Consider the following 22,691-nt stretch of genomic DNA (forward strand, 5'->3'; position numbering starts at 1 on the left):
TGTAGCTCGCCGAATTGAGGTTGAATAAGATGTGCACAGAACATTGAGTATTAAAGTTTATTTATTATTATTGTCACAAGTAGGCTTACATTAACACTACAATGTAGGTACTGTGAAAATCCCCTAGTCAGCACTCTCCAGCAACTGTTTGGGTACACAGAGAGAATTTAGCACGGTTAATGCACCTAATCAGCATGCCTTTCGGACTGTGGGTGGAGCACCCGGAGGGGGGGGGTGGTTTGGAGGAGCGAACATGCAGACAGTGACCCAAGCTGGGAACTGAACCCGGGTCCCCGGTGCTGAGAGGCAGGAGTGCTGACCACTGTGCTGCCATGCTGCCTTGAGATGTTGGGCAAGCCCATGCGTTATGACACAGGATTCGGAGATGTGCAATCTTTTTTTTAATTCATTCATGGGATGACAGCATCGCTGGCTAGCCAGCATTTATTGCCCAACCCTAGTTGTCCTTGGACGACAGTTGAGAGTCAACCACTTTGCTGTAGGTCTGGAGTCACATGTTGGCTAGACCGGGTAAGGACAGCAGATTTCCTTCCCTCAAGGGCATTAGTGAACCAAATGTGTTTTTCTGACAGTGGTTTCATGGTCATCAGTAGATTCGTAATTCCAGATCTTTTTTCTAATTGAATTCAAATTTCACCATCTGCCGTGGCAGGATTCGAATCCGGGTGCCCAGAACATTAGATGAGTTTCTGGATTAACAATCCAGCGATAATACCACTAGGCCATTGCCTCCCCCTTTGCGAAACTCATGCCTCAGCATACAAAGGAGAATGCTGACCCCCATGCTCCAGAATGAAATGACATCTGAAAAGCAGCTAATGAGAATGTTCATTTCCAAAGGGGACATTCTCTCAGGCCCCAATTGATTTCCAATGCACTGTACACTCCAGTTAATGGGCACCTAGATAATAGGAAATGTTCATTTAAAGAAAACATTTGTTTTGGTCGCAGCACTCAGTTCATTATCAAGTGTTCGCATCATAATAACTGAAAATGTAGCTGGCGTTCTTGTTGCCGCAAGGAAGGTTTGTTCCAAAGAGGCAGTTTCTTCATGTGAAATAAATCTGCAATTCTATGTGTCATAAAAGTTGATATCAGTGCACCTGCCTTTGACTCTGTGCTTTTCTCCTTAGTTATACTCATCTGCAAAAGGTGTGAGAAGTTCTTGAGCGTGCCTGCTTGATACACACATTTCGTGGTGTCATCTTTATAACACTCCACGGTGCCCAAGAAGTAGTGCCAAAGGAAAAAGAGACTTGTGTTTCCGCAGCGTCTATCACAACCTCAGGACACCCCAAGGGAAGCGTTTCAGAACACTTTAGTCACTGTTGCAATAGTGCATGGAAGTTAGCAACCGATATGTAAAGTTAAGTAAAGTTTATTTAGTAGTCACAACCAGGCTTACATTAGCACTGCAATGAAGTTACTCTGAAATCCCCTAGTCACCACACTCCAGCACCTGTTTTGGTTCACTGACGGAGCACTTAGCACAGCCAATCCACCTTATCAGCAGGTTTTACAGTCTGTGGGAGGAAACGGGAGCCCCAGGAGGAAACGGGAGCACCTGGAGAAAACCCAGGTAGATACGGGGAAAATGTAAAGACAATCAACCAAGCCGGGAATCAAACTTGTGCCCCTGGTGCAGTAAGGCAGCAGTACTAGCCGCTGTGCCACTGTGTATAGCTAGCTCTCACAAACACCATTGCATTAATAACCAGAAATTATCCATCCTTAGGCACTTAGGCTGAAGGTTCAGTATCAGCAGAGTCACTGGGGATTTCACCCTACTCTGCTGAGGGTGGATTTGGAGAGGGAGAACGTGCGACAAGGGGTGTGCATGTATGTGGGGACATGCGTGGAGGATGCATGTGTGGGGGGGCGCGTGCGTGGGAGGTCCATGTGTAGAAGGGCCATGCGTGCACAGGGGGCCGTACGTGCATTGGGGGGGGGGGGGGGGCCATGCGTGCATGGAGGAGGCCGAGCGAGCATGGGGGTGGTCCATGGGGTTGCGCACGCTTGGGAGGTGTGCGCACAGGAGGTGCGTGCGCGGGGGTGCAAGTAGTGAGGGGGGGGCAAGCGTGCATGGGGAGGGGCGAGCGTGCAAGGGGAGGGCTGTGAGTAAATGGGGGGTGTGCATGGGGGTGGTCCATGGGGTTGCGCATGCTTGGGAGGTGTGCGAGTAGTGAGGGGTGCAAGCGGGAGGGGTGTGTGCATGTGTGCATGGGGGGGCCATGCATGTATGGGGGCGTGCGTGGAGAAGGCTGTGCATGCATGGGAAGGCCGTGCATGCACTGGGGGGCATGAGTGGGAGCTGTGCGTGGGGGGGGGGGGGGGGGGGGGGGGGCTGTGCATGGGGAGTGCGAGTACTGAGGGGTGTGAGCTGGAGGGGTGCGAACGTGCATGGGGGAGTCGTGCGTGTATGGGGCATGCATGGAGGAGGCCGTGCATGCATTGGGGGAGGGGGGGGAGCGTGTGTGGAGCTGTGCTTGGGGTAATGGTCTATAGGGTTGGACATGCTTGGGGGTTTGCACGGGGGGGGGGGGGGGGGGGGGGGGGGATGCGTGCGTGCGGGGGAGGCATGCATGTTGCGGGGATGTAAGTGGGGCGGGACAGTTCGTGGGGCATGCGGGGGAGAGGCGTGTGGACGAGGGGCGTGCGTGGGAGGGGGTGTGCCGGGGGCCATGTGTGCAGGGGGCATGGGTAGAGAGGGATGTGCGTGAGGGCGGCATGCTTGAGGGCTGTGGGTGCTTGGGAGGACCATGCCTGGGGGGGTTGTGTGAGGGGGGGCCGTGCAAGGGGGGCTGGGCATCGGGGCTGTGTGTGGGGGGGGTCCGTCCTGTGGGAGGGTCTGTGCGTGGGAGTGGCCTTGGCGGGATGGGGCCATGTGTTGGGGGACAGTACGTGGGGTGGGGGAGGGGGTGAGGGGGGAGACATGGGTGGCAAGGGAGGCAGTGCATGTATGGAGGAGTGCATGGCGGGGGGGCCTTGCATTGGATGTTCCATGTGTGGGGCGCCATGCATGGTGGGGCCTTGTGTGGGGTGGGGCGCACATGTGTGCATGGGTGGGGCATGCGTGGGCGTGAGGTGGGGATGTGGGCTCATGCCTGGGCGGAGGAGGTATGCCTGTGGGGCGTGCCTAACTATTTCTCATTGAAGAGATGGAGAAGACTCTCTATCCAGGAGGGAGAGTGAGAGATCAGTGAAACAGATATCAAGCAAGAAAAAAGTAGACAGGGAGACAAGAGCAGGAAGTTGGACAACAATGAAGAGAAAAGTCAGCAGTTGCTTGGGTGACAGAATAGTGCGTGCCTGGCAATCACAAAACTTTGGGGAGTCAGAGCGAGTGAGATGTAATCTTGACTGAGAAGGTGTCAGGAGGTGCAATGATTTATACAATGAAAGGTCAAGTGGTAGCAGTGATGGCACGAAAGGCACGTTTTTCACATTTAGGCATGAAAAGGACATTCCCAACTCACCTGAGCAGTCCTTTAGAAATCTGTACTGACCTCAGTGTAAAATCTTGCACGTGAAGTGTAATCATGTATCAAATATATTTTGTGTCACACTTGGCTCGTCACACTGAGTTCAGAATTCCCCATTTAATACAATGAGCAATGGAACACGGATTTGATTTATATTTTGTATACATCAAACTATAGTGCACACGGTGATACCACCAGTCTTTGCCCCAGTGGAGGTGATTGGGCAATTCCTCTGTCAATCACACCAGGAAACCGCGCTGCAGTGAGTGAATGAGATTGATTAAACTTGCGCAAGTTTGTCTTACAAAACTGTCCTCCGCTGACTGCATTGTTCTGCAGAAATAATCCTGTTAAACATTCAATTCATATCAATGAAACAGGAGATTTATCAAATGAGCAACAATGATACTCATACTACACAGCGTCCCAAAAGCTCGCGATAAGAAATAAACCTGCTGGACTTTAACTTGGTGTTGTGAGACTTCCTATTGCACCCAGGATGGCAGGTCTTTCATACGAGGAGAGACTAAATCAGTTAGGATTGTATTCATTCGAGTCTAGAAGAGTGAAAGGGGATCTCATAGACACTTATAAAAATATAAACAGGTTTAGACAGGGTAGATTCAGAATGTTCCTGATGGTGGGGGCAGTCTAGAACTAGCAGTCATAGTTTGAGAATAAGGGGTCAACCTTTCAGGACTGAGGTGGGGAGAAATTTCTTCACCCAGAGAGTGGCGAATGTGTGGAATTCACTACCACAGAAAGAAGTTGAGGCCAGAACATTGTGTGATTTCAAGGAGAAATTGGATAAAGCTCTTGGGGCTAAAGGGATCAAGGGATATGGGGGAAGGTGGGATCAGAATATTGAATTCGATGATCAACCATGATCAAGATGAATGGCAGAGCAGGCTCAAAGGGCCAAATGGCCTACTCCTGCTTCTAGTTTCTATGTTACACTGGAACCAAAGGCAATATTGGAGTCATGGTTCAGGATATAGCTGTATCTTTATGACACTCAATGTGGTCGTTTTTGGACTGATTTGAACACCACGCAGCAGAAGAACTGAAGTGAAGAAAATGCAGCTCGATGGTAACAATCTTGTCTTTGAATCAGACAGTTGTCCAGAGGAGGGATGAGCACAAAATGTAGGGTGACATTCCAGTGCAGTTGTGAAGGGGTGCTGCACTGTAGAAGGTGCTGTGTTTTGGATCAAATGTTAAATCAAGGCCCTGACTGCCCTTGCAATTAGGCATGAAAGATCAGGATCAACATTTATCCCTCAACTAACATCGCTACCTGGCTTTTATCCCATTGCTATTTATAAATCGGCTGCTTGTAATTTCTATATTACAACAGCGACGATACTTTAGAAGCACCCTAATTCCTCCTGGGTTGCAATATGGGAACATACCTTTTTTTAAGTCGATTTTGATCTTCTTTCCTTGTTTCTTAGTCCCAAACAAGGTTGGTGAGGATGTTTTCTTTGACAGTACGGAGTGACTGCTGCTCCTCAACTGTTTGGGGCTGCTGACTTGCGTTGAGATGAAAGGTGAGCTATTCTCCAGGCTACCGGAATAAGTCAAATCCGTGGGTTTGCTAGATGGCTTTGAGCGTAGTGGAGGCGGGATCTTGGCTTTGGGATCATCCTCGTGGATGTGACTGTTGAGGGGCCTGATTGCCGCCCGTTCGTATCTGTCCCTGTTATAACTTGGAACGATGTGGAGCTCCACAACAGGAAGCTGCATTGCATTACGAAAAATCTCCTGCGCTCTGCAATTCAAAATAAAAGGATTTAAGAGTCAAAATGCGTCATTAAGGCCTCAGGCACCAGCAAAAAACTTCATGTGATTTTCAAATACCTCATTGTCCCTTTATATGAATTTCTTCTCCATCCCTCACACTGACCTTTTGATTTGATTCAATTTATTGTCACATGTATTGGGGCACAGTAAAAGCAAGTATTGCTTCTTGCACACTGACAAAGCATACCATTCATAGAGTTCATAAGGGCGAAGGAAAGGAGAGAGTGTAGAATGTAGCGTTACTGCCATAGCTAGGCTGTAGAGAAAGATCAACTTTTTTAGTATATGGGAGGTTCATTCAAACGTTTGATGGCAGCAGACAAGAAGCTGCTCTCGAGTCAGTTAGTACACAATCTTGACGGAAGAGAGAATGTCCGGGGTGCGTGGGATACTGGATTATGCTGGCTGCTTTTCCAAGGCAGCGGGAAGTGTAGACTGAGTCAATGGATGGAAGGCTGGTTTGCATGATGGACTAGGCTACATTTACGATCCTGTCGTTTATTGCAGTCTTGGTCAGAGCAGAAGCCATACCAAGCTACGATGCAGCCGAAAAGGATGCTTTCTATGGTGCATCCAGACAGGTATGGTATACCATCAGGGTTGACAAGGTTGTGGTTCGGCTATAAGCCACTTGCTAAGACGTGTGGTAAAGCAGACTTCACTACAGAGGATTGTCCTATTGGTTTTGCTTCCCTTATTGATGAAGGGCATATCAACTCTAGCTTTGGGACCTCCTCCAATGGCAGAGCTGATAGATGAGGCTGAATGGCCAATGTTTTCTAGCATGGGCCCATGCTGCACCATCATAAAACTGTGAGTGTAACAACATATTGTAATAATAGCATCTGAAATTTTTAATCAGTGCTAGTTTTATGACAAGAGCCTGTAAGTAATATGTGATGAGCTTCACAGAGTGACATTCATCTGAATGACAACACAAGCAGAAAGGGTTAAAGTATGAGGACATATGAGACACTGCTTGTATTCCTTAATTTTTTAAAATTTACTCATGGGATGTGGGATTCATTGGATAGGCCAATATTTATTGCCCATCCTTAATTGTCTTTGAGAAGGTGGCAGTGAGCTCCCATCCTGCCCGCTGCAGTCCATGTGGTTCAGGTACACACACAAGGCTGTTATGGAGGGAATTCCAGGATTTTGACCCAACAATGGTGAAGGAATGAGATATATTTCCAAGTCAGAATGAGTGTGTGGCTTTGAGAGGAACTTCCAGTTGCTGGTTTTCCTATGCATCTACTGCCTTTGTTCTTACAGATGGTAGCAATCTTGGGTTTGGAAGGTGGTATTTATTTATTTATTGGTGTCACAAGTAGGCTTACATTAACTCTGCATTGAAGTTACCGTGAAAATCCCCTCGTCGCCACACTCAGGCGCCTGTTCGGGTACACTAAGGGAGAATTCAGCACGGCCAATGCATCCAATCAACACAACTTTCAGACTGTGTGAGGAAACCAGAGCACCAACGCAGACACGCAAAGAATGTGCAGGCTCCACACTGACAGTGACCCAAGCCAAGAATCGAACCCAGGTCTGGGCGCTGTGAGGCCACTGTGCTAACCACTGTGCCACAATACTACACCTATCTCATTTGGTGACTTTGAGGTAATCGGGGTATTTAAGATGACAAAAGGAGGTGGAGGTAGAAAGAACGACCATTGGGTGGGAGTGTTCAGAACATGTGGGTATTACCTCAAAATTAGAACCAGCCACTCCTGCTGATGTCTAAAATTATTTCTTCACACAAAGAACGGTAGGAATTTGGAATTCTCTTCCTCAACAATTAGTTGAGGTTGGACTGGTCAATAGAAACATTTCAAAACTGAAATTGACAGATTTTTATTTGGTTATTAAAGATTCTGTAACCTAGATGAGTAACTGGAGTTATCACCCATAATCTAACCGAATGGGCTTGGGAGCTAAATGGCTTTCCTCTATGATCACATAAGTACACACCCTTTCTTCCCATATCCAAACATACCTGGGGATCCCACATAAAGATTGCTGATCTCCACAGCTATCATTATAAGCAAAAGGTAAAGTCGCCATAGTCCCAGATGATCATAAGCTGCTCTCCCCTTTGAGGGGAAGAGTTGACTGATGGTGATTTTAACCCGAGGGTCACCACACTCAGGCAAGTGACAAGGTTGAGAAGGCAGGGCCTTCACAGGTAACCTCAAACGGTGCAGGAATTGAACCAGTGTTGTTGGCATCGCTCTGAATCACGAACCAGCCGTCCAACCAACTGAGCTAACTGAAGTACGTAGGAAGGGAAACTGCGACGGCAGTTAAATGCACTTAAGGGACAGGTTGCCACGTGGATGATTGGAGAAGAGAATCAAGACATCGTGGAGTTAGGAAGAGACAATTACAATGGGAAGGAGCTCATGGAGTACAGACCCAAAGTGGCCGTGGCAAATACCATACTTTATCTGTGGTTCTTCAGTATCTTTTTTTTAATTCATTGACGGGATATGGGTGTCACTGTCTGGCCAGCATTTATTGCCCATCCCTAATTGTCCAAGGGCAGGTGAGAGTCAACCATACTGCTGTCGCTCTGGAGTCACACATAGGCCAGACCAGGTAAGGACGGCAGATTTCATTCCCTAAAGGACATTTGCGTGTACCAGAAGGGTTTTTCCGACAATCGGCAGTGGGTTCATGGTCATCAGTAGATTCTTAATTCCAGATTTATTTTATTGAATTTACATTCCCCAATCTGTCTGGTCGCTTCATGATTAAAATGGGGGCAAGTGTTAAAAATGCCCAATCAAGCAAAGGAAAGTCAATCACAGCAACAATATTTTTGTTGGAATAATGTGTAATTCACAAACTACACAGAAACTTTAATAAAAATGTTTCCTGCCTCCCATTTCTCAACTTCACTCAGTGTGCTGAAGGTTTCAGAGAGCGCTCAGGTCCATTCAGGGCTCTTAAGGAAAACATACAGCCACCAGATTTGAGAAAAGAACAGCCGCACTTACTGAACAAATGTTCTGTCTGTTAAATCGTTGTCGTTAATTCTGACGATGCATTCATTCTCCTCAAGCAGCCGCTCTCTTTTTGATCGGCTGTTCTCTTCAATACCACGAATGCTCAGACCCAGAAATCTGGAGAACAAGCAACAAAACAAAAGCCATGAGATTTGCATACAAACACATGAATTAGGAACAGGAGTAAGCCACTTGGCCAGTTGAATCTACTCCGCCATTCAATAAGATCATGGGGGATGTGATTGCTTTACCGCACCACAACGCCACAATGTACCTGATCGCAAGCAAGTACAAAAGCTTTAGAGAGGGTGCAAAGAAGGTTCACCAGGATGTTGCCTGGTCTTGGGGGCTGGGCTATAAGGAGAGATTGAATAAGCTCGGATTGTTTCCACTGGAAAGACGGAGGCTAAGGAGAGACCTGATAGAGGTCTACAAAACGATGAGAGGCATAGACAGGGTGCACAGTCAGAGGCTTTTTCCCAGGGTGGAAATGTCAATTATAAGGGGGCACAGGTTCAAAATGAGAGGGGGCAAGTTTAAAGGAGATGTGCAGGGGAAGTTTTATCACACAGAGAGTGGTGGGTGCCTGGAACGCGCTACCAGAGGAGGTGGTGGAAGTAGGCACATCAGCAACATTTAAAACGCATCTGGATTCTGACCGAGTAAAAGCAGAAGTTTTTTTATTTTAGTCAGGGCATTGTGATTGGCACAGGCTTGGAGGGCTGAAGGGCCTGTTCCTGTGCTGTACTTTTCTCTGTTCTTTCTTTGTATCACAAAAACAGATTCCCTGGTCATTATCATACTATATTTTGCGGAAACTGATTGCTGGCAAATTGGCCGCTATGTTTCTGACATTACAACAGTGACTACACTTCAAAAGTCCTTCATTGGCTGTAAAGCTCTTTGAAGTATCCAAGCATTGTGAAAAGCGTTGTATAAATTCAAGTCTTTCTTTTTGTTAACAATAGTTTTCATTAATCTCAAAGGCAAGCTTAGTGTTCCAACACATTGCCTAGGAAGATGACGCTACATCATGCCAAGCGTTTCGCTTTCATCTTTCCAACTGCCTAAACGAGTTTGTCATAATTAAGATCAATACACCATCAACCTGACCCCATGACTGCAGCAAAGCCCTCTCTATCACTTCTATTTTCCACAGATATCAATAGACTCAATCACTTCCCATTGTATAAAATTTCAAGTGATTCAACTAATTCCCATTCACTTCCACTGTGTAACGGTTCCACATTTCGCTGCGGAGAATGTTCTGCGCCCAAGCATAAAGCATCCTTTAATTATCCGCGCAGCAGAATAAATATAGTCACTCCTCCACCAAATCTAATCAAAAGTCAGTGGGTCATTTTATAGGTGTAATCAGTTTTGTGTAAAATATGTTTCGGCTAAGTGTTTTTGGTTGCTTTTTGTTTAGATTGAATTGCTGAAACAAAAATGATTAAATGGGCTGAGGTTCTACGATTACACATTGGTTGCGCTGCTTCAGTGCTTCACAGAAGTCCTGACACAAGCATAAAACAGAAGACTTGCCATGCATTTCCAAGACTCAGGCGTGGGTTCAAAATTCCTGATGACAAAACCGATTACAAATCATTCAGTATGCTGGTTAAACCACACTTAGCAATGAAAACTGATGAAGAATCACTGACGTGCACTATCCAGCCCCGACAAACCTCCCACCCATCAATGTTCTCCTCTTTTTCTGAAGTGAAAGAGATGTTTATTTATTAATGTCACAGTAGGCTTCCATTAACACTACAACAAAGTTACTGTAAAATTCTCCTAGTCGCCACACTTTGGCGCAGTTTGGGTACACTGAAAGAGAAATTAGTTTGGCCAGTCCACCTAACCTGTACATCTTTGGACTGTGGGAGGAAACCGGAGCACCCAGAGGAAACCCATGCAGACACAGGGAGAATGTGCAAACTCCACACAGACAGTGGTCGAAGCTGGAAATCGAACCGAAGTCCCTGGCACTGTGAGGCAGCAGTGTTAATCACTGTGCTGTCCATGGTGACTCATTGGGTGGTAAGGGCAAAATACTGCAGATGTTGGAATCTGAAACAAAAACAGAAAATGCTGGAGAAACTCAGCAGGCCTGACAACATCTGTGTTGAGCCAGTTCTGACGAAGGCTCATCCCTACCTGAAATGTTGGCTCTATTCCCTCACCACAGATGCTGTCAGACCTGCTGTGTTTCTCCAGCATTTTCTGTTTTTGTTGGAAGGTGGTAATGTTGGTGTGTAGATGCATAGCAATCCTTGGCAAACTTCCAAAGAAAATTAGCTCCACTGAAAGCATCATACAGTCACTTTCCAGAAGTCATCACTGGGCACTGATAAGGAGCAAGTATTCTGGCTACTCCACGCACCTGTACCCGCCACAACTTTCCCAAGTCCAGAGACCAATTATAACATTTGCCATTCCTGTTGAATCAGTCAACACAGCAAAGACCAGATGCTGAACCTGGTGCTTTCTGGTTCAGAATGGCTCAGTATTGTTTAAAGTTTATTTAGTAGTGCCACAAGTTGGCTTACATTAACACTGCAATGAAGTTACTATGAAAATTCCCCAGTCGCCACACTCCGGCACCTGTTCGGTTAGACTGAGGGAGAGGTTAGCATGGTCAATGCACTTAACCAGCATGTCTTTCGGACTGTGGGAGGAGATTGGAGAAAATGCACTCAGATACGGGGAGAACGTGCAGACTCTGCACAGACAGTGACCCAAGCCAGGAATTGAAACCGGGTCCCCAGCGCTGTGAGGCAGCACTGCTAACCACTGTGCTACTATTGGACAAGGAATGCAGTGCACAGTGAGCCACTGATGCCTTGATTGCGCAGACGTAAAGATTCTTGGGAAAGAAAATGCAAAAAAAAAGCCCCTCCCTCAGCCTCGCAGGAGAGTTCTTGCATTTTCAGCAGCACAGCAATAAGCCTGGCAGACTGTAAATTTTAACGTTTATTGCAGCTATTAATAAATATTTGTTTTCTTTAAGGGAAGGGGAAAAAAAATCAATGGCACGCAGAATACAGTGCCAAATCAGACGATGATTTGTATTTCTTGGCCTAGCTCTGAAGTTCAACTCAATGCTGAATGCTAAAATAATTCAAGTGGCTAAAAGGCAGCATTACTTCTGGCCTGCTTAAAAAAAAAATCAAGGCCCCTGATCAAATGACATGCTTTCAGGATCTGATAAAAAGTTAAGTCTATTATTAAGGTATTGTGTCATAAAGTTACCAATTCTGAATATAACTTTCATGGCTCACTGATCCATTGCATCCTAGTCCCAAGGAAATATTCATTCAATTGGATAACGTCAGAATTCAATTTGACGAATAGGAGGTTACGTATTGGGAGCAGGAGTAGGCCACTCAGCCTCTCGAGCATGCTCCGCCACACCTGTAAGATCATGGCTGATCTGACTGTGACCTCAACTCCACTCTCCAACCCCTTCCACCCCCACTGCTTTTCAAGGATCCATCTACCTTTCTTTTTATTCCTTCGTGGGGCCTGGGTATCGCTGGCTGAGCCAGCATTTATTGACCATCTCTAGTTGCCTGAGGGCAGTTGTGAGTCAACCACACTGCTGTGGCTCAGGAGTCACATGAAGGCCAGACCAGGTAAGGATATTCCTGTTATGTGGTGTCTCTAGCTCTTATTTTTTTCCTGTCTCTGGTAAGAGAGAGAGAGAAAGTGAACACTATGAGAAAGAATCTACACAGCATGCAGAGCCAACTGACCCGGCTTTCTTAATAGATAAGACAGAATGCATGATCTCGGCAATGTATGTTTTCAGTGCCTCAGTGTGGTGCGTGCAAACAGAACAACCCAGGTGTTTTGTGCTGAAAATCAAGATGCCCTGGGCTATTCAGTGCCTGAGGGATGCCCTTAAAGGCAGATTTCCTTCCCTAAAGGGCATTAGTGAATCAGATGGGTTTTTCTGACAAATCGACAATGGTCATCAGTCGAATCTTAATTCCAGACATTTTTTATTGAATGCAAACCAAGGTTCCCAAAACACGAGCTGAGTTTTTGGATTAACAGTCAAGCGACAAAACCACTATGCCATCAACTCCCCTAACTAACTGTATTACCAGCGTTGGGCCTTCTGTCTTAAAAACTTTGAAACCACTTCCACTGCACTGTTGGGAAATCTCTTGTGCCCTGAATGATCCAGGGCATCTTGATTTTTAGCACAAAGCACTTAGGTTGTTCTATTTGCATGCAAATATCTGTTACCAAGACCATACATTCCTGTCTTATCTATTACGAAAGCTGGGTTAGTTGGCTCTGCATGCTATGTAGATACTTTCCCACAGCATTCACTTTCTCTCTCTTTCACCGGAGACAGGAAATAGTAAGAGATAAAGATACTACACAACAGGAAAATAAAGAAGGGAAGACATGTCAATAGGAGAGAACATGCTGGAAGAGAATAAAAGACATTCCAGTCTCGCCCGCCACCAGGATCTTCCAGTCTCGTCACAAGTTGATGGACTTTTGGTTGGTCCATCACATCCCCACGACAGGTCTTGCCAAGGTAGAGCCAGAAAATCACAAGGTATACACAAAAAAAGTAATGAGATAGGGAGAGGGGGGGAGAGAGAGAGAGACAGAGAGAGAGAGAAGTGGGAAAACAGCAAAAGCTGAGGCAGATGTGAATAAAGATTTATCAGAAAAACAATGGCGAGAGAGAAGGAACTTTTAAAATGCAGAAAAAAAGAAAACCGTAGAATCCCTACAGTGCAGAAAGATCCATTGCGTCTGCACTGGCGCTCTGAAAGAGCATCCCAACCAGGCCTTCCCTTCTGCCCTATTCCCATAAGCCCTCACATTTACCATGGCCAAACCAGCTAACCTGCAACTGTGGGAGGAAACCAGAACACCCTAAGAAAACCCACACAGACACATGGAGAACGTGTCCATGAGGCTGGAGTCGATACCGGTTCCCTGCCACGGTGAAGCAGCAGTGTTAGACATTGTGCCACCCGTGTATAGGGATAGAAGGGATAAAATGGCGTGAATGAGATATTAGTAGAAAAAGCGGGAATGGGGGCATAATAGAAAGCGGGTGGGGGGAGTCGAAGAAGAGAGCTGGGATTGGGGAGGTGGTTGGGGTGGGTAAAATGACAGGGCGGTGAAGGGCTGGGGGGTGGCGGGAGAAAATAAAGGAATGGGTGCTGAGAAAAGGGAGCGGGTTGAAGTAAAGAGGATGGGGTGGCGGTGGTTGGGCGATCTAGAGAAAGGATTGGGGACTGGGGCAAAAGGGTTGGTGAGTTGGGGATCAGATTTGGAGAGGGGAGGGGTGTCTTGCAGTTGTTGTCAACAAATAACAGAAGAGCAGGGTCTGAAGTAAAGGAGGGGAGATCAGCACTAAAAGAGAGACAGGGATACATGAAAAAAGTCTAAAGAAGAATCCTGTGGTGCTAAAAAGTAGGGCTTTGGACAGGCCAGATGCAGGATGTGCAGCCAGAAACTGCAAACCACACCAACTGTGACCTAACATTAAGAAGATAATTTGAGTAGCTTCAAAGGTTTTGCATTTGCGAAATGGTTTATTTCCTCAAACTGGAACCAATTTCTTGCTGGAATTTTGAAAAGGTTGGAGACTACCATAAGTTCAGTAAACCTTTGTTCAGAAGGAGCAGTTAATGTGAGCACAACTATTAAGTTAAGCATCAACTTTTCCTACTTTAGTGGCACTTCCAGATTCCTTCTCAATGAACAATACCGTTTTCATCCACCACTTAAAAGGAGTTTTGTGCCACAAATCTAGCTTAACAAAAGCCTTTTCATTCAACGTTTTTTCAGAAAAAAAATCATTGGCACACTTATGCCCATAGCTTATTCCAGCTGCAGCAATACAATTTTTCCAGTAACTTTATATATACTTTTACCCCCCATTTCTTTCCTATCCTGGGGAGGCTGACTCAAGTTAGGATCATGGTTCCCATAACAACTACAGCCCTCCAATAACTCGTCTACTTGGGCAGACTTGAATTTTTTTTAACGTTTATTTATTAGTATCACAAGTAGGCTTACCTTAACACTGCAATGAAGTTACTGTCAAAATCCCCTACTCAGCACACTTTGGCACCTGTTCAGGTTACACTGAGGGAGAATTTAGCATGGCCAATGCACCTAAACCGCACGTCTTTCAGACTGTGGGAGGAAACCGGAGCACCTGGAAGAAACCCATGCAGACATGGTCCTGCAGCTATTTCCTTCCCTCACGCTGTAGGAGCACTTGCTTTGAAGTCAGCGATGTGGGTGATCTGCACTCATGCTTCTTCCAGCGGGCAGACCCCAAGCAACCTGGACACACTGTGTTTTATCTTCTATCCAGTGGCACAGTGGTTAGCATTGCTGCCTCACAGCACTAGGAACCTGAGTTCCCCTATGTTCTCTATGAACAGCATGCTTTGTATAGCGTACAAGAAACAAATCAAAAAAGCAACCATGCAATTAGACTTTGCTGTGATGCCTGCCGCAATCGTGGAAGTGGATGGGCCCAGGCAGTAAGAGATTGTTAAATTGGCTTCGGGTGGTGCGAAGTGGGCTGCTGGATCGTTGGCTGTTTTCCACTACCAAGCAAACCAGTTGTGGTGGCATGGTGGCACAGTGGTTAGCACTGCTGCCTCACAGCGCCAAGAACCAGGCTTCAATTCCTGGCTTGGGTCACTGTCTGTGCAGAGTCTGCACATTCTCCCCATGTCTGCATGGGTTTCCTCACACAGTCTGAAAGACGCACTGCTTAGGTGCATTGGCCATGCTAAATTCTCCCTCAGTGTAAGCTGAACAGGCGCCAAAGTGTACTGAGTAGGGGATTTTGACAGTAACTTCATTGCAGTGTTAAGGTAAGCCTACTTGTGATACTAATAAACAAAGGTTAAAAAAAAACATTCAAGTCTGCCCAAGTAGATGAGTTATTGGAGGGCTGCAGTTGTTATGGAAACCATGATCCTAACTTGAGTCAGCCTCCCCAGGATAGGAAAGAAATGGGGGGAAAAGTATATATAAAGTTGCTGGAAAAATTGTATTGCTGCAGCTGGCATAAGCTATGGGCAACATCTTCGCCTCTCATTGCTTTGTTCCTTGAGAGTGAATCCCACTCCCTTGGCTTCCCACTGTCGCTCCTGCTAACCTTTAAAGTCTGCACGTCTTAATACAGTCAGTGGGCAAATAAATTTGCAGAACCATACAGCACAGGAATCCATTCGGCCCATCATGCCTGTGCCGGCTGTTTTATAAGTCCCACTCCCTCTATTCTTTCCTGAACGTCATGCAAGTATTTTCTGTTCCCAGCATTTATCCAATTCCCTCTTGGAAATTATCATGGCTTCCACCAGGCTTTCAGGAAACAAAAAACAAAGAGCAACAAAAGAATAAAGAAGCCCTTAGGCCTTCTAAGCCTGTGCCAATCATGATGCCAAAAAAAAACCTTCTGCCCTTACTTGGTCCGTATCCCCTCTATTTCCTCCCTGTCCATGTAGCCAGTTAGCACATTCCAGTCTGCAACTCACTGCATAAAATAATTTCTCATTTCACCACGTTTGTTAATTGTCATGAATCTGTCTCCTCTGCTGACTAACTGTCACATCAGTGAAGGAACTTTCTCTCTACTTACTCATAATTTTGAAAGCCTCTATTAAATCCTCCCTTCATCTTTCCTCACTGCCTCAGGGAGAACAAACCTAGCTTCTCCTGCCCCTCCACATAACTGAAATCCTACACCCCTGGTGCCAATCTCTGCTGCAGACCTCCTTGAGGCCTTGACATCCTGCCTAAAGTGTGGTGCCCAGAATGGATTATAATGTTCCAGCAGAGACCTAACCAGTGATTAACAAGGATCAAACATAACTTCCTTGCTTTTTTACTCCCATGCTTCTATTAATAAAGACCGGGATGCCATATGCTTCTTTTTTTTCAAAAAAGGAAACACGATTATTGAATTCATTCTCTTGACAACTTTGAAAGCTGACCTCTTCTTTCTAAGTGGGGCTGCACAGCAGTCAAATGGCTTCATAACAGCATGTCAAAGTGCTTTCACACATTTGACGCATCCAAGAAGCCAGCGCATTACAACACCAAAATTACCACAGAGAGAAAAAAAAATCAAGATAAGGTCTGGGTACCTTGGCAGGAGTCAAAAGTTTTAGAAACGGCTTTGCTTAAATCTATGCGGCCTTACTGTTTAATGTTAATGCAGATACGTCAGTGAATCTTTTGCCATGTTCGTGGTGAGTAGAGACTATTTCAAAGTTTTTTGAAGCTTATTTATTAATAGCACATGTAGGTTTACATTTACACTGCAATGCAATTACTGTGAAAATCCCCTAGTCACCTGTTCGGATGCACCGAGGGAGAATTTTAGCATGGCCAATGCAGCATACCTTTTGGACTGTGAGAAGAAAATGGGGCACCTGGAGGAAATCCAGGCAGACACAATGTGTCAGGGCAGGGGCCGGGGGTGGTGGTGGTGCGGAGGAAAGCTGTGGAGGGGGGGTTGGGAGAGAGGGGGAGAGAGAGAGAGAGAGAGAGTACTTGCAAACTCCTCTTTTAGGATGGGAATAGAGGGATATGGTCCCCGGAAGTGTAAGGAATTTTAGTTGAGTCAGGTAGCATGGTTGGTACAGGCTTGGAGGGCTGAAGGGCCTGTTCCTGTGCTGTAATTTTCTTTGTTCTTTGTTCCACATAGACAGTGACCCAGCTGCGAATCAAACCCAGGTCCCTGGTGCTGTGATGCAGAAGTGCTAACCTCCGTGCCATCGTACCCCCAGTATAGAGAAGATATGGCTGACATGCAGCAATATAGTGCATCATGGCAATAATATTTAAAAAAAACAGTAACAGACAGACTTCTGCAAGTTGCAAGGCAATGATAAATCTTGGCAAGGGAACAGAAGTCAGATGATGTACCGGGGCAGTGTAATTATGGATCAAATCCTGCCACCTCACGTTTGAATTCACTCACAGCGAGGCATTTCAGAAAAACAGTATGTCCGGGGTGCTTGGGGTCCTTGATTATGCTGGCTCTTTTTCCAAGGCAGCAGGAAGTGTAGATGGGGTCAATGGATGGGAGGCTAAAACTAATTGTGCCAATGTCCCAACTGGTTCTGAGTACCTTGTTAAACGCTGGAGTGAGCAATGCGATGGAAGAGGTAATGAGTTTAGTTTTTTGCCACTCTTACTGCAGTTTTATAATAAGGAATTTTTCTCCGAGTGTTTCAATTAAAATTTATGTCTACACTTCCCTGGCAATTTGTAAAAGTTGCAAATGTAAAATAAATAAAACGTAATCGAATGCTGAAGTGATAGCAGTATTTCAAATTCAACCATTTATAGATGAACTTCCGCCAGCATTATTGATCATCCGTTCATTCTGGCCTATTACTGATCTCTTAATGCTTCGCTTTTTTATCCTCTTTCTCTCCAAGGAACTTAATGTTAAACCTTTACAGTGGATGTAAAGTCAAAGGCCAGAAACCTTATCATGTTTAAAACATTATATATGTGCACCAGGGACCTGGACAAGCACATTAGAAATATGTGGTCGACAAACTGTTAAAGTTTTCAATATTCACTCCAATTAATAAGCAAGGAGAGCGGATGGGAACATCCTAAATTCCCCACAGTCCAAACCGTTAACTTCCGTGGTTTCATTAAGCCATGAGTTGGCCAAATCTATTTGGGTAGGCAATTTCTTCACAAGTGCATTTATATACCACCATTAGCATGGTAAAATAATCCAAGGCAATTATCTGAAAACAAGTTGCCATCAATCAATTTAGAAGAGAAATTGGATTTGAGGGAGCAACTGAAGGGAGACAGTGACGTGGAGGGATAAAAACAGAGAATTAGAGGCATGGGACTAACTAAGTATCTCTTGCGGAGAGCTAGCACTGACACAACTGTGTCCTCCAGTATTGCAAATTTGTTGGCCTCATAAAATGATATGCAGGACCCTGGCGCAGAGGTCCTGCTCTCATTTCCAACAGATCTAATCTTGTGACTCACGCAGACTGGAAATCTGAACTCAGCAGGGGCATTTGAACTTAGTGCCCAGTTCAAATGGACTCCATTTAGACTTTTGCAATGGCCTTAACCTACAGTGTGGGAGTCATAAATTTATAGAGGATGCGAGTTATAGAATCATAATGCAGATGAAGCCCTTTGGCTTATTGAGTGCATACTGACAAATTAGAAACACCTGAACTTCCACATAATCCATCTGCAGTCACAGGTGGAGAGAATGGTGAAGAAGGCATTCAGCATGCTTGGTTTCATTGGTCAGAACACTGAATACAGGAGTTGGGATGTCTTGTTGAAGTTGTACAAGACATTGGTAAGGCTACACTTGGAATGTGTACAGTTCTTGTTAACTATTATAGAAAGGATATTATTAAACTGGAAAGAGTGTAGAAGAGATTTACGAGGATGCTATTGAGACATGCTGGTTTGAGTTATAAGGAGAAGTTAGATATACTGGGACTTTTTTCTCTGGAGCGTAAAAGGCTGAGGGGTGATCTTATAGAGGCCTATAAAATGATGAGGGGCGCAGATCAGCTAGGTAGTCAATATCTTTTCCCAAAGGTAGGGAGTCTAAAACTAGATGGCATGCGTTTAAGGTGAACGGGGAGAGATACAAAAGTGTCCAGAGGGTGGTGAGTGTCTGGAATAAGCTGCCAGAGGTAGTAGTAGAGAAAGGTACAATTTTGTCTTTTAAAAAGCATTTAGATAGTTACATGGGTAAGATGGGTATAGAGGGATATGGGCCAAATGTGGGCAATTGGGACTAGTTTAGGGGTTTTAAAAAAAGGGCGGCATGGACAAGTTGGGCCGAAGGGCCTGTTTCCATGCTATAAACCTCTATGATTTTATGACACTTGCCCATAGCCCTGACTGTTATGACATGTGAAGTGCTCATCCAGGTACTTTTTAAAGGATGCAAGGCAATTTGCCTCAACCACCCTCCAAGGCAGTACATTCCAGAGTATCACCACACTCTGGGTAAGAAAGCTTTTTCTCACATCCCCCCTAAACCTCACCCTGACACTAAAATATTTATCGGACCAAGAGAAACCAGAGTGTACTGAAAGTATGTCCGCTCGTGACTGACCCTTCAACGAAGGGGAACAGCTGGATTCAAACCCAGGTCCCCAGACTACAAACTGAGTTTGCAGATTAATAGTGTAGCTATAATGCCAACTGGCCATTGCCTTCCCTGTTTCTGTATCTTTGCCAGTGAGCCTGCAAAGAACAATTATCTCAATGCCCTCTGATTCTTCACTACAACATATTGAGGCGCAATTCCACACATAAGGGGCTATAGAATAACCTGGGTATGAGTCAATGCAGAGTCGATGGGCTACCAGCATTTGCTAAAAGATATTCATCTGACTGACCAACCTGCTCATCCATATATAAGGGAAGTAATGTTTAAATAGATTGCACAACATTTGGAATACTAGGGAAGCAAGTTCTTATTTGGCTAATCAATTACATTTTGTTAAAAAGACTGTTTCATAAGAACATAAGAAATAGGAGCAGGAGTAGGCCAGCTAGCCCCTCGAGCCTGCCCCGCCACTCAATAAGATCATGGCTGATCTGAAGTGGATCAGTTCCACTTACCCGCCTGCTCCCATAACCCTTGATTCCCTTATCGACCAGAAATCTACCTACCCGTGACTTAAACATATTCAACGAGGTAGCTTCCACCACTTCAATGGGCAGAGAATATTCATCAGGGATGGTGGAATGTCTCTCAGTCCTTCTGCACTGTTCTATGATTCAAAGGCCACTGGAAATCTGGCATGTGTTCCCCAAAAAGCTATGGATTACATGGAATAATGTAATTCCATGTAATTACATTACTTAGGAACAGGCCATTCAGCCCAACTGCTCCGTGCTGGTATTTATGCTCCACACCGCTCTTCTTCCACCTCAATCTCAAGGATTACCCCACCCAGGCTGGTAAATGGAGTGAGGATATGAATCACCAGGGGATCTAATAGCCTGTCAGAATAATCTGAAGGATCTGAATTACCGTTCCCCTTGCCCGTCTATTGCTAAGCTATGGTTGGGAATTTATGCCACACTCAGGATAGATGTCAGGTCAGGTTTTCCTTCTGCAATGTAATACAGATGGCTTATTCAAGTGTCAAGATACCTGGGCATATTGACTAAAGCTGTCAGCCTCACTATGTAGTATGAACCTCTTGCTGACTCAGCAAGACAATGGCTGACACCAATCTTGGGTTTTAATGAAAAAGGTCGTCCATTACAAAAAAAACTTGGAGCTGCCCCTCTACATAAATTCAGCAGAACACCCAAACAGAATGATCAACTTCTGAGATTTGTACAATGGTTATGAATGGCACAGCGATTAGCACTGCTGCCTCACAGTGCCAGGGGCCCAGGTTCAATTCCTGGCCTCAGGTAAGAGTTTGTGTAGAGTTTGTGCATTCTCCCTGTGTCTGCACGGGTTTCCTCCCACAGTCCAAAAGCCAGGCGGGCTAAGTTGTTTGGCCATACAAAATTGCTCCTTAGTGTCAAGGGGACTAGCAGGGAAAATAATGGGGTTACAGGGATAGGGCCTGGGTGGGGTCGTTGTTGGTACCAGCTCGATGGGCTGAATGGCCTCCTTCTGCACTGTAAGGATTCTATGATTATCTTATTATCTAATATTATTTTCTCATTCACGTTATGACGTGAAATGCACCGCCTGAAAAGGTGATGGGAACAGATTCAGTACGAACTCTAGAAAGAATGCTTGAAGGGGAGAGGTTGGCCTGGTTTTGGTGGAAGAGGAAAGGGGAGGACGTCCTCTTTTCAAAGAGCCGAACGCCAACACAATGGGCTGAAATGCCTCCTCCTGTGCAGTCCATAATCATACTGTTTGTGGGATTGTTTGTTTACCACTTGTGGAACAGATAAAAATGCAAACCACAATGATGGAAGAAAAATAATAAGCTGGTGGTGAGAGATATGGAAAAACTATACACAGTGCAGAAAGGATTGAGTCATGCAGTGTAACACGCACAAAATACACTCACATACAGTGACCCCTTCCATGGGATTTGGTAGCATATTTCCCAGAAGAAAAATTAACTTGGATGTACTTGTATGTACATATGGCAGTCAACCCAATTGCCCATGTGGTGTTTATGCTCTATACAAGCCTCCCCCCACACCCATTTTCATATCCTCTTATCCCTTTCTCTCTTATGTATGTGTCCGGATTCCCCTTCTCTGCATTCCCTTGCTATTTGCCTCAGTGGCGCCAGGTGGGAAGTTGTCCCACATCCTCACCACTCCTTGGGCAAAGCGAGTTCTCATGAATGCAGCAGTTGACTGTCTTATGTTTATGTTCTCTAGTTTTGGACTCTCCCACATGTGGAAGCACCGATTTTCTATGACCACCCTATCAAATGCCTTCATAATTTTAAAGACCTCTACACATGTAGCTTTAGGTTCCTGATTAATAAGGGGATCAGGGTTACTGGGACAAGGCAGGAGAATGGGGATGAAAAAAGTATCAACCATGATTGAATGGCGGAGCAGACTCGATGGGGTGAGACGCCTAATTCTGCTCTTATGTCTTACAGTCTTCTCTTTCTCAGAGAAAATCACCTCACGCTGCCTGGCCCTTTACGATTTTGAGAGGGGGGGGTAAATAAATGTTAAGTTGAGGCATTCACCAGCCATTAATGGAAATAATGACAGACCGCAAGAGAAAAGCTCTAGCCTCATTTGGTCTGATGTCACTAAATCACTCTACGGCCCCCGTAGGTAATTGCACCAACACCAATCTCACTTGAGGCCACGTTGTTATGGAATGCAAACCTGTAACATTCTGTAAACATACATATTGACAGAGAAACAATGCTTCGTCAAAGGGGCCCGTCAGCCAAAACCACTTTATTGAACCAGTGCTCAGCTGGTTCAACGTTGCTCACGTTGGGAGTTGTATAACCACAGGCACCATATGGAGCTTGAGCCCGAGGGACACAAGCTCTCTGTAGTTTTAAGTGTGGATGTACTTCTGGATACTTTACCTTCCACTCAGCGTAGAGTTAAAGGGTACTACATGGATTCCCAGGGGTCCGCCGTCTCCAGAAAACTCCATCTTCTTTGTCAAATCTCCGCTGAAAAAAGAGACAAGATGGATGAGGTTACATCCAACAACAGCTGGGACTCCACAAAACCACACTTTTTAACCCATTCTGCCCAGCCTCGGATGACTGGATTATAATGCATCTGTCACGGCCTTAAGCATACATAAGGGGGGGAAAAAGACTCAAATAAGCCAAATGCAAATAAACAGAACAAAGAGGCTGGACTGCTGTTTCTTTGA

The 22,691-nt window shown here is 45.4% G+C and overlaps 1 protein-coding gene across 1 annotated transcript in view; it reads right to left on the reverse strand.

Moving 5' to 3' along the window:
• Nucleotides 1-22,691, reverse strand: part of LOC145349922 (partitioning defective 3 homolog B-like) — a 1,010,807-nt gene that overhangs the window by 583,358 nt on the left and 404,758 nt on the right. Inside the window, exons 6-8 of the mRNA XM_080198594.1 lie at nt 22,393-22,482; nt 8,309-8,434; nt 4,916-5,274 (exon numbers count right to left, since the gene is read on the reverse strand). Of these exons, the coding sequence (XP_080054720.1) occupies nt 4,916-5,274; nt 8,309-8,434; nt 22,393-22,482 (575 nt within the window). The remainder of the gene's footprint in view (nt 1-4,915; nt 5,275-8,308; nt 8,435-22,392; nt 22,483-22,691) is intronic.

The sequence above is a fragment of the Carcharhinus amblyrhynchos genome, chromosome 11 (genome assembly GCF_965287045.1).
Source record: "Carcharhinus amblyrhynchos chromosome 11, sCarAmb.v2.hapA, whole genome shotgun sequence".
Classification (NCBI taxonomy): domain Eukaryota; kingdom Metazoa; phylum Chordata; class Chondrichthyes; order Carcharhiniformes; family Carcharhinidae; genus Carcharhinus; species Carcharhinus amblyrhynchos.